Source organism: Acanthochromis polyacanthus, chromosome 21, assembly GCF_021347895.1.
Source record: "Acanthochromis polyacanthus isolate Apoly-LR-REF ecotype Palm Island chromosome 21, KAUST_Apoly_ChrSc, whole genome shotgun sequence".
Taxonomy (NCBI): domain Eukaryota; kingdom Metazoa; phylum Chordata; class Actinopteri; family Pomacentridae; genus Acanthochromis; species Acanthochromis polyacanthus.
Genome location: NC_067133.1, coordinates 4,726,274 through 4,738,497, shown reverse-complemented (window position 1 = coordinate 4,738,497; position 12,224 = coordinate 4,726,274). Strand labels below are relative to the sequence as shown.

General features: G+C 41.9%; 1 protein-coding gene and 1 long non-coding RNA gene across 2 annotated transcripts; both read left to right on the top strand.

Moving 5' to 3' along the window:
* The first annotated feature begins 341 nt into the window (after positions 1–341).
* Positions 342–3,164, top strand: nol12 (nucleolar protein 12). The gene is made up of 6 exons (XM_022215015.2): positions 342–523; positions 1,137–1,242; positions 1,347–1,395; positions 1,477–1,622; positions 1,756–1,850; positions 2,737–3,164. Exons 1-6 carry the CDS (start codon positions 414–416, stop codon positions 2,930–2,932), a joined length of 702 nt encoding a protein of 233 aa, XP_022070707.2. The 5' UTR covers positions 342–413; the 3' UTR covers positions 2,933–3,164.
* Positions 3,165–7,775: 4,611 nt separating this feature from the next.
* Positions 7,776–10,647, top strand: LOC127531512 (uncharacterized). Its single transcript, XR_007938627.1, has 3 exons — positions 7,776–9,055; positions 9,856–9,973; positions 10,402–10,647. It is a non-coding gene; the product is annotated as an uncharacterized LOC127531512 (long non-coding RNA).
* The last annotated feature ends 1,577 nt before the right edge of the window (positions 10,648–12,224 follow it).

Sequence of the window (12,224 nt, the reverse complement as noted above, 5' to 3'; positions counted from 1 at the left end):
AAACTACTACCTACACACTTGTCAAATCTTAAACAGATTGTTCTAAAAGACTAAAGAGTTTGCAAAAACACATTATATGAATTATGAATTACTTATTCTATGTGTGCAAATGCAAAAAAATGGACATTTCTCACCTGGACCACATTAGACTCGGTCCAGATCTAAAAATCAGTATATATTCTCAGGTAATATTCTGATTTTACTGTGTCAGAGAGGCTAAAGAGTTTTAAAACAAAGTTTCTGCCTTGCAAAAGTGCAACAACAACAAAAAGGAGATTTCCCTGCTCTATGTTGTCGTTCCCTACCTCTGATAACGCGCTGTTATGTTCGTGTTTCTCGTCGGACACATTTAAGCAACGTACGGCTGGATAAGAGAAGCCGGAAGTGTCGACCACAGTCCTCACGTGCACAGCATGAGAAACAGAAAAAAACACAACAATGAGCCGAAAAAGGGTAAATTTAAACCAGGGTCCAAGAAGAGAGAGAACAAGTGCATCATAACGTTTGACGACAAAGACAGACAGTAAGCTTATTTTGTTTATTTTCACTCAGAACATCTGCTGCTGTTTGCTAGCATCCTAGCATTAGCATTCACTGGCTTGTTTGAGTATCGAGTTAGCATTAAGTTTCAAACTAATATTTTTATAATTACTTAAATCAATATTTGCATTTATGAAGAATATATAGTGAGTGTAGGCTGTGAGTTTAAGATAATTTCAGGTCTGATTGTATGGAGATAAATTTCGTGAATGGAAGATGGGGATGCTGTTCCAAGCACTGTTGGGTTGGAACAGATCAGCTTACCCTGTGGGAAAGGACACGATTTGTGAGGCGTAAAGGGGATATATTCTGTTCTGCTGAAGGTTTCTTCTGGTTAAAAGGGAGTTTTTTCTTGCCACTGTTGCCTTAGGGTTTGCTCTGAGGGTTCTGTAAAGCATCTTGAAATAATTTGAATTGAAATGTAGTCTTTTTAAACTATGTGTTTTACTCTACTGCTCAACATAGAAATATTGCAGTGATTGAGCTGGAATCATTTGATATTTAGATGATATTGCCTAAAGTTTTCTCCTGTGTGCCATACTAACTTGCTGACAACTGAGCCGTTTCTTAAGCTTCTTCCCCTGCTACCCTCTCAGGGACTATCTTACTGGTTTCCATAAGAGAAAAGTGGAAAGGAGGAAAGCAGCAGTGGCAGAAATCCGAAAGAAAATCAAGGAAGAGCAGATCAGAGTCAGAGAAGAAGTAAGTGTAAAGTAACGGAGCTCAAATGTAAATAATGTTTTCCATGTCTTAAATACATGTAATCAAAGTATGTCCTGACGTTAAATTTGGCTGTGTCTTTTCAGAGGCATAAGGAATACATAAAGATGCTGAAGGAGAGAACAGAAGCTCTCGGTGAGTAAAATAGGAAGTTCTGCTCGTTTCACCGATTTAACACCTTGGAATCTGTACATAAAGTTTTGATACGTCTCACAGCGGACGCCGAAGATGATCTGGAAGATGCAATAACCGCTACAACAGAGTCCGTGCAGTACGACCATCCTAACCATACAGTTACCGTGACAACCATCAGTGATCTTGACCTGACAGGGGCTCACCTCCTCGGTCCTGCAACACACCAGGTGAACATTTAAAGCTTTAATCATTTTCAAATACAGTGTTCTTGTGGATTTGGATGTGTCACTTTTACTGCTGGAAATAAATCACACTTAAGGTGATAAAACTGCATTAATACTGTGAATCTCTGCCTTAAAGGCTGATGAAGGGAGTGAGGCCGAAGAAAAGGGGGAAGAAGAAGAGAAGACAAATGCAATGCCTAAAAGAGCTGGGAATCCAATTGTCAACAAAAAGTAAGTTGCTCATCTTCCAGGTCTCTACATATGAACATTAAGACATGACAGTTAATTCATACATTAACACTTTGTGATAGCAGGAAACACCCAAAGCACTGCAGCTAGGGAAATAAAAGTAAACACCATCACCAGAATGAAATTAACGCAGATAAAAGACTTTAAAATATCTAGAGAAATCCATTTTGTGATATCTAATAAGGCAAATAGTGGAAAAAAAAACTTGTTGGCGATTCTAGCATGAACAGATAGCACTAATATATGCAGTACTGAGCTTGTACTCAAAATATTATGATGCTGAAATAGAACATCAAACTGCAGTGACTCAATCTTACAGGAGAACCACAAAAAGTATTTCAGTGAGTGACTGGTAACCCTTTAAAGGACACTCATTGAAATACTTTGAAATTCTAAATTTCAGCCCTAGAGTGTTACTGGAGGACATAAGACTTTATTTTCTTGTCCGTTAGTGGTTAAAAAAAATCCAAGAAATGTATGTATCATTTAGCACAACTCAGGCATAAAATGTGAGTTTTATCAACTAACCATGGTTAGTTTCGACTGCAAATATGGAAGAGGACCGAGCTGCAAGTCCGTCTTTTTCCAACTTAAGAGAAAAGACCAAGTTTTATACGTCCCAGACCTCTGCTGATTGGTCAAATGACACATTGTCATGTTCTGTAATGTAGAGTGATCTTCTAAGATTGGCTGAGTGGAAACCACGTGCTTCTCGACCTCACTGAGAGGCAGATATTTAATATGTGTGAAAGTTACTAAACATAATCACTTGCCCCATAAAAGGTTAAAAGTTTTTTTTTCAGTTTGTCTGAATGACTCCTCTGACTTCCAGCTGTATTTTGTCTCTCTCTCCCCCTCGCTGCTGCAGGATCCGCTCCCTGACGGCGGCGCTTAACACTTACACCACCAAGCGGAAGAGGAAAGGGAAGCAGGAAGGCCGAGGCAGACAGGGCCGTCCAACAGACAAGAGGCCTGCCATCACTGAGAGCAAACACAAAGGCGGAAAGACCAGCAAGCGGCAGAGACGTCGGCAGACTGGGAAGAAGGTGCATCATCAGGACTGAAAGAGTGTCAAATCCTGAAGACTTGATCTTGTGTGTAAATAAATTTGGAGTATTTATGCCCCTGTGTTTGAGCAGGAGAAGTGTTTGAAGTTGATGCTCCGTGTTTTCCAAAGTACCTGCCTCTTGAAATCTCGTGGTCAAAACTGTACATTTTTCAGCTATTTTTGTAGCGTTATTTCTGAACAAACTTCACTGTATTTGATTAAAGGAAATATTCATCTTTTCTAACTCATATTGCAGTCACGTCACATTCTGTCACTGTGCTCTGTGAGGAATTTTGTCCCTCTGTGCTGCTATTGTTTAATAGGAAACCTGATGCTGTTGTCAACATCCTCTGTAGAACATCAGGAAATCAACCCTTAGCTCCGTTTCCTCACGGCTCAGTATCACCTGGCTATCATCTAAAGGAGAAATGAATTCGCTGCTAACGTGCAGAGCCTTCTCCTGCACAGCCAGTGGTTCTTATGTATGTTAAACACCCGCATCTCACCAGTGTTTATTTATTTACGTTAACCTGAGCCAGCGTGTGCCAGCTGTCGGTAGCATGAGCGTTTCATTTCGCTTTCTAAAGCCCATGATATTTAATACAACCGCTCAATAGAGGAACCAGCAGGCCACTGGCTCCATGTTGGTTCGAGGCTGTGTGTGCTTCAGGAGCTCCCCCGTGGTAACTGAGAGCCACCATGGCTGTCATGGATGCTTCAGTTTCACTCATTGTCAGAGCAGCCAATCGGGATTGGTTTGGGTGTTTGGCAGCCCAGGAGGATAGAGAACATGGGGAAGAGGAGGCATGTGCCTGATGGGGGTCTGATGGACAGCTCATCCTCAAACTCCTAATGACACATTCAAAGTGGAGCTGACAGCAGGAGATCCTCTAGTCGGGTATTTGTCATTTTTCTCAACCTTTTTACGTCTGACGTTATTTTCTACTATTTTCACGCTGCTGCTTTTTACAGTCTTAGTAGGTTAAATTACATTTTATGTATTATTAGAGTCTCATGCATGTAAAGGCTGTTAAATTACAGTGCATGTGATTTGTGGTTTGTAGGAATGCTTCTCTGGAGCGCTTTGACAGTGCTCACACTGGATAGTGTTTCACTGTCCTTCAGTGTGATTAGTTATCGCATAGCTTAACAGTTCTGCTTTAGATGAACCATTAAACACCCTCTTTAGCATGCGCTCAGAGCAGCTGATGAATGTCACTGCAAGACTCGACAGAACAGAGTTTTTTACAGGAAATTTTTGTGATAATCTTGCTTTTTCTTATGTCATCCTGCACTTGGTTGTGGAAGGTTCCCTGCAAGATATTTTAGTTCTGAAACACCAGCATCTTCCCCTAAAGTCTGAGTGATTTTATTAGACTTACATACATTGTTATTCAAGTGTTTAACTGTTTGTTGTACTGTATTTTAATGTGATATTGTTTCTTTAGTTTTCTCTGTGGGATGCAATGAGTGGGCAGGTTCTCCCTCCACACTCACCATGTCCCTCTCCGGCGATGAGCCCATCTGCCCCAAGTTCCAGCCCAACATCTTCGACCCCTCCCGCTGCCACGACTGCCTCCGCCAGAGGCACCTGCACACCATCGCAGGGGAGGCCTCCGAGGTAGCACCACAGCAGAAATCTCCAGTGGAGCCCGGACCTGGGGCTGGACATGGGGCTAAAACTGGGACTGCCGATGGGATTGGAAATGGGACTGGGTCGAGCAAAGGAGTTTTTCTAACGCCAATCCCATCCCAGGCAGAGGAAAGAGACACCAGCAGCAAGGTAAGAAAGAAGAGACGCGGGAGGGAGATGAACCAGGCAGCTAGGTAACCTGGAGGAGAGGTGCAAATGAGAAACCCAGAGTACAGCGTGTACTGAGAGATGGGATTAGTTGGAACTGAAGAGACACAGGAAGACAAGAGCATTAGAGATCACAGGTGAAATACGCACGACAATGAGGTTAGATGCTAAGTCAGTGAAATAAGTAAGTACTGCTGTGTTGCTTGACTTACCTTGAACTGCTTTGTAGTTCAGAAATTGAGTTTCATGATTTGGAACTGAAAACGAAATGTTCTCCAAGTACGACTTCTCTCAAGCAAAAGTACTTGCTTGACCCAAAAATCTGCTCCCACGGATGAGCGAATAAAGCACTCCCTGCTCAAATGCAGACAGCATTAAACACAGTTAGTGAGGTCAATTGAGTCTTGGCTGCTTGTAAGTAAAAAAGAAAAGGTCAGAGATGGAGAATGAGAGGGGGTGACGTGGAGCAGGGCGGCAGTAGTGGCTCCTATTATAAATTAACGAAGCTGGATCACTTACTGCCCTCTTGGGAATCACTTGTAATATTAGACAGAGGTGCAATGTACAGAAAGGATGGTCATGATTCTGTACAGTATTAAAACTGTCACAACTGCTGCTACTGTCTATCCATTCTGCTTCTGTGATACTATTAAGTGGTGACACTAATAGTTACTAATTTCTAGTGTATAGTGAACTGTACTACTATAGTTCCTCTGGTATCTTACTGGTGGTTTCCTCAAGGTTGATGGGATTGGTGCCATTTTATGACATTTTGAGGCAGTTTTAGATCCTCTTTTAAGACAGGGTAGTTCAAGATAAGGTATTATGGCAAGAAAAAAAAAGTACTAAAGTATTAATGAGGAAAGCCACGAGCCAGGTCGAGTTACAGAGGTGTAACCCTAATCGTACAGCAGACTGAACATGTGAGTGTTTCTCAGAGAGGACAGAGGGGACAGACACTATTCATCGAACCCTCGATTTTAGGAGACAAAGCTGGTCAGAGAGGTCTAGGATTTATGTGCAACATGTAAGGTCACTCTTCTGTAAAAGAAATCATATTGACTCTTTGGCAATCACCGTCTTTGTTTATACACAAAACCATTGTCAAGAGTGGCGTCAGTACTTCTTCGATTGTGACTTGGAGGGAGATGGAGTTTGCCGTGACGCTGTGATTGGCTGATGTCTTTCCTTGTCAACCTATCAGGAGGATTCTGACGGTCTGTCGGTGGTGAGCAGCTACTGTGGTGTCAATGGAGGTCGTCTGGGTTATGAGGAGAGCTCTTTGTGCATCCTGAGCCCTGACTGTGAGCTTTATATTTGTGACGGCGACGACGACGACGACGACAGCACAGACAGGTAAGGATACTGGATGGTTGGAGGAAGACATTTAGGAGAGCCAGGAAGGTAACTTAACCCAACCCTAACCTTAGATCGTAATATTTATTTTAGGTGTTTCAACATGCTGGATATAGTAGTCCTGTTTTCTGATGTTTTTTAGTTCACCATATTCTCTGACCTGTAACTATTCAATAATGTACGATTCATTAATTTGTTGCTCTATGGTATGTATTGTAGCGCCTCCTCTTTGGCTCTCTCTTAATCTCTCACCTTCCCACCTCTGCTCTCATCATTCTTCTCCCATTTCCTCTTCCACATAGCTGTCGTGACCAGAGTGACTACCAAGAGTTCAGTGGCTCTGTCAGTGCAGAAGACGATTACCTGCCGATACGTTCGACCAAACGCACCATGACCCGACTTGACCCTCCACCTCACCGACCCAACCCTCGGGCCTGGATGGATGAAGCTCGAAGCAGAGACGGCTTCAGTAGACGCTCAGGTACCTATTATCAATTTCTTGGTAGAGGCGGTTTATTACAAAGAGCTGAAAAAGATGCACTGCTTTGAAGGAATGTATTCAGGACAAGAACAAATGCAGCACTTGATCTCTTATTTGAACATATGTAGTCTTAAATATTCCGTGTTGTAGTAGACTGAGTCTTCAGTAAACCTACGACTTAAAGCATTTGACCAATCTATATCCAGTTACAGCAGAGGTGTTCTTTACTTGGCAATACTATTTGCTGTCACCAGCTGAGGTGTCCAAGAGCAATTATCAGTAATACAATATAGCTAGGTTTGTGTCAGGAAACCTCAGGTAGTTCCTCAGTGGTTGAACTTTGATGTGAGCATCTCTTATTTCTGTTATCTCATATTCGTTCTATTTCTGTCGTCAGAGTTAAAAGAAGACAGAGAGAGGCGTGAAAGTGGCTACTTCTCTCTGGGGAGGGCAGCAGGCGTCCGTTCTCTTCAGGATAACAGCCCACCTGCTCCTTACCGCCATTTTGAGAGAGGTCATCCCATCTTCAACAGCAGAAACGTTGAGCCCAAAGATACCATCCCCTTCAGAAATCCCAATCTTGGTGTGGCCTCAGAAAGGCCGATACCAGAGAATCTGAATGAGGAGCTGCCTGTGGAAATTCCTCCTGACCCTTATGAAATTGCAGTTGAGGTTGAGGCACAAGTTGGCCCTCGCTCTCCAAGCCCTACTCCTTTTAAGATAGCAGAGTCGCTGGCCACAAGTTCCCGAAAGGGTTTCAGCACTGCATATGGCAGAGGAAACCCATCTTCTCACAGCTCTTCCTATCAACAGTCAGGGCGTTATGATTCCTCAAGGCAAGGCTCGGCTCTTCAATCTCGCTCTTCTTCTCCATCACGTGGAAACTCACTATTTAGGCGCAGTGAGTCGACTGCTTCACTAAGCAGGCATAACTTTGATGGTGGAGGGTGGTCTAAAGGGACAGAGTCAGGATCTAGAGGCACCTTGCAAGGGACACATGGGCGACGTGTTGAATCAGGGACTCTTCCAAGAAACTTCAAATCATTTGCTAATCCAGTCAAAGCCCAATCCAGCACTATATCCAATTTTAGGGGTGCCTTGCGGAAAACAGAAGAAAATGGGTCTTTAAGCGGTCAGCATGGTGACAGCAGAAGCTCATCTCCGTCGAGGAGGGAATATAAGTCTTTCGGCCAAATGTCTCTTCGCAAAGCTGAAAGCAGTACTAGTTTATCTCATGGACATGTTAGCAGCAGTCGCACTGCCTCTCCATCTCGGAGAACTTCAGACAGTTTGCGTGACAGACCCAGTTTCTCACCAACAAGGAATAATTACAGCTCATCTAGCAAGTCAATCCTTCGTAAATCAGAATCAGTTCTGTCTTTAAATGGACGTAGTCACCATGGACGCTGTGGCTCCCCCATAAGAGAAGGTTATGATATTGAAAGCCAGGCTCTGCTGCGTAACCCAACAGCAAGAAATGGACTGAATGATCAAGAACATGAAGCTCCCACTGTGTCCCCATCTAAACAAGGATATGACAAACCAAGTCAATCCATACTCCGTAAGACTGAATCAAGTACTGCTGGTGTCAGTCGAGGTCGGGAGAGCCGTTCTTCCTCCCCTAGAAGGAGAGACTATGAAAATCCTTCTCAGTACCAACTTAAGAAAACAGACACCGGTGGCTCATTACATGGTCGTAGCTATGAAAGTCGTAACTCTTCCCCTTCAAGGAGAAACTACGAACCTCCTTCCCAGTCTCTGCTGCGCAAATCTGAATCTAACAACTCAATCAGAGGTTGTGACAGTCACAGTTCAGTGGCTTTAAGGAAAAGTTATGATGTTCCTGACCAACGTGTGGTACGGACATCTGAAATTGGAACTTCCTTTAATAGCAGGACTCAAATCAGCCGCAACTCCTCTCCTAGAAGAGGCAACCATGACCCACCAGGCTACTCAATCCTCAGAACTGCCTCTAATGGAGACTCCAGTCGTTCCTTTCAGAGAAAAAACACTCACAATGATGCAAAACCTGACTCCAGTCGCTCACCACACTCGTGGAAGGAATCAACTCATTCCCTCCGCAGCTCTTCGTTATCTCGCTCTGCTTCACCCTCTCGACACGCCACAAATGGCAACAGAACTGCTTTTGTCACCTTGGAAAAACCCAGGAGCTCTGGCAGCATCAGATTGGGTAATGGTAGACATAGCCGTGAAGATCACTACTCCTCTCCTCTTGACAAGAGGACCTCACAACGTGCACGGAGCCCATCTCCTTCACCTCAGGTTCAGTTGCAGAGGCATACCTCCTCCCAAAGCTCCATGGAGTCCTCGGAGTCAGGCCAAATGTCGATGGGGTCCACAGGACGGAACAGAGAGGAGTACGCCATGATGGCTGACCTGCCAAAGGCCAAAATGATCCATCAGAGGGAGGGTCCGGGCCACATGGGACGACCACAGAGCCAGCAGCCTGTTCGGAGACAGGAGCTCTTCAAACCAGCCAGGTCAGACTCCCATTACTCTACAAGGGATGAAAAAAACTGGTATGAACAAGCTAATTCACATTTACGTAGCCTTCTGTAGCCCAAAACCTGTGAAAGGATGACAACTTCTAAGATTACACAATGCCAAGATTACACAATTTACCAGAGCCAGAACAGAAAGAATCACTGGATTTTAAACTTTCCAACAGTGTTTAAACTCTGCGACGTGCAATTCCATTAAAATGGATGTTTCATCAAAATCACTTTAGTCTACATACTTGTTTAAAAATACTCAAGAAATAAATGCTTTGCCCCAGAGGAGGAGACGTGACTGACTCAGCTGCAGACGATTCGAGTGAACTGCAGGCTGTGTTTGCAGAGCAGATGGGAGTCAAGTCAACACATCATCAATATAAATGCAGCATGGCTCAGAAAGACAATACAAAGAAGCAAGTTATTGGAAGATATATTTAATGTGGTGAAATATCTTTGCAGAGTTGAAGCGCAATAGTACAATTTCTATAGTATATAGGGCCACCAACCTGATTCCAGTTTTTGTAAAATTAAAGATCAAATAAATTCAACTTTAGTTTATCTTTTTTATATGATATATGATCTTATGACTTCTAGCCAATGTTGTGGTGTTTCCATAGAGGTGCAGGACTTTATGTTAACTGAGAATTTCCTGTATGGTAATACTGATTATCACCCAAAATGACCCAAAGTATTTTCCAAGTAGGTTTCTTTTTTTCTTGTACACCATCAGATTGGATGAATTTGATTAGATCGGACACACTGATAACCTGTTTGTTCTGTTTCAGCCACTCCCTGAGCAGGTTTCCCTCCAGAGAGTGGTTAGACACAGCGGACACTGACAGAGAATGGCACTACGGTAGCAGTGGACATCTATCTCGAGCTCACTCCTCCACCTCATTACAGGTAGGCTGGTCGAGGAACAAGGATGAAAAACATTTGGTAAGAATTGCGTCTTGATTTAGGCATCTAAAACCATCTTCTGTTTGAGGGAATTTGATTAAACTTTATGTCACTGGTTGGAAATATACTGAATAAGAGCCTCATTGGGATGTTTCAAAGCACAGAGAACGTTAACAGTATATGGAGGGCTGGGAAGAGGGCGATAAAACCCCACAATGGTATGCACACTGCATTAAGTACCTTTTCTCCTTCACAATATAATCCACTGCAGTACAATCGTGCCCTGTGGTTTCCACCTGCCTAATATGTTAATGCTTAACTACATATTCCACATTCCACATTGAAAAAAAGTCTGTGGATGTGAGTTTTCTACATTTGCACAGTCAGATATTGATTATCTGCCTGACTGCAAACCTTTTTTTTTTCCCCAGAGGTCTGGCAGTCCCACGGCAGATGAGGGCAGTTCTTGGAAAGGTAATCATCACAGATCGGAACAAATGCAGGTATGTCATAGCCCCAATCTGTCTTCTCTTATTATACTGTATGTGCATGCTGAAACAACCTCACATCTGCTGTGCCATATGGAGGGTGACGTTAAACAGCTTTTTTTTGTAATCACTAATATTTGTGAAGTTTGTAATAAACCTGTAGCGCACACAGATCAATATGAGTTTACTGCCGTTCAGCCTGTTTCAACAAATGGTATCTTTCTGTTACATATTTACCAGCGTTCACACAGATCCTACCTGTAATCGTAAAGCTTTAAGATACTTGGCGCTCTAAGGTGTTGGTGTATATCCATAACTACATTGCACACTCTGTTTAAATTCCTCTTTAATAGCTGGTGGTTGTGTCTGCGGGCTTCACCTACACCCTACAGTCATTTCATAAGACTGACTGAGCTTTGTCGATTGTGGTCTGCTGGGGCATGTGTTGAAATTCCTGAACTGAAACCAATAGCTACCGAGAGAGGATTTTGGAGGGGGGAGTGCCACTTTATTTGCAAGCCCGAAAGATTTTCAGGCAGGAAAATATGGCGAGTAAGTTTGTTCTATGTGTTCGGATAGAAAGGGGATAACTAAACTTTTCCGTGTCAGGATTTTATCAGGACTAAGACCGTAGATTGAATAGTTGAATAGTTTTTTTTTTCCATTTTGTTGCTTTGTGGGCACCATTGGAGGAAGTATTCAGGAGTTTTACTGAAGAAAAAGTACTAAAATACAAGTAAAAGTTGTGCTTATAAAATGTTACTCAAAGAAAAGTACAGCAAAATGTACTTTAAGTATTATAAATAAATGTACTCCATGCAAAATGTTCTCTCCTGTTACTGTTATATACTTGAATGTTATATCGATATGATAGAGAAATGCGTTAAAATTATCACATTAATTACATTGCCAATTCATTTTCAATTGAGTAATCGATTAATTGATTCATATTTTAAGCTGTACTTGTATAAACTGCAATGTAGTTTCATTAATAGCAAAAAATCATCTTTTAAAAGTTCATCAGCCTTGTGTCATAAAAATAACCTAATTTGTAATGTAACTAAAGATATCAGATAAATGTAGCAAAGTAAAAAACACTATTTCTGTTAATAAAGTGTTATAAAAGAAAAATCAAGTAAAAAAAAGTGCTTGGAGTAGGAGCAAAAACATGGGTTGTTTTTTTCATTTACTGGTAAATTTTCAGATTCTAGGAGATCTACTATCATGTCTTTTTTTCAGACTGCAGTAAAGGAAACATCCAAAATACAGATTCAGGTGTGTATCCTACTACATTTTGTCTATTTGCATCTGTAGGTTTTAAATAAAATACATATCTTTAAAGGCTGTTCTCTCAAAAAGGCGTTTTTCTTCTACTACCCAGGTATATTCACTGAAACATACACCAAGCTTCTCAGTTTTATTTCTATCTATATTGATAAGGTTTAGAACATTGTATTCCTAAAAATAATGTGAATGTATTTCTGATTTATAGAGTGGTATAATGACATATCCAGAATCCAGTCTGTAAAAACCTTTGACTTTAGTATGCCAACAAAATGAAACAAGAATTTCGAACCTGGCTTTATCCAGTGTATCAACCAAATATGTTTCGTGCAAGTCATTCAGAGGACCTTAATTAAAATCTGTTAGGGTGTACACGTTATTTTGATGTGTTATTTTGATGTGTTATTTTGACATAATAATGTTGATAATTGCACCAGCTTAATACTGTGTGTCATTTTAACTCTAATTACTGCTTTAGTTGA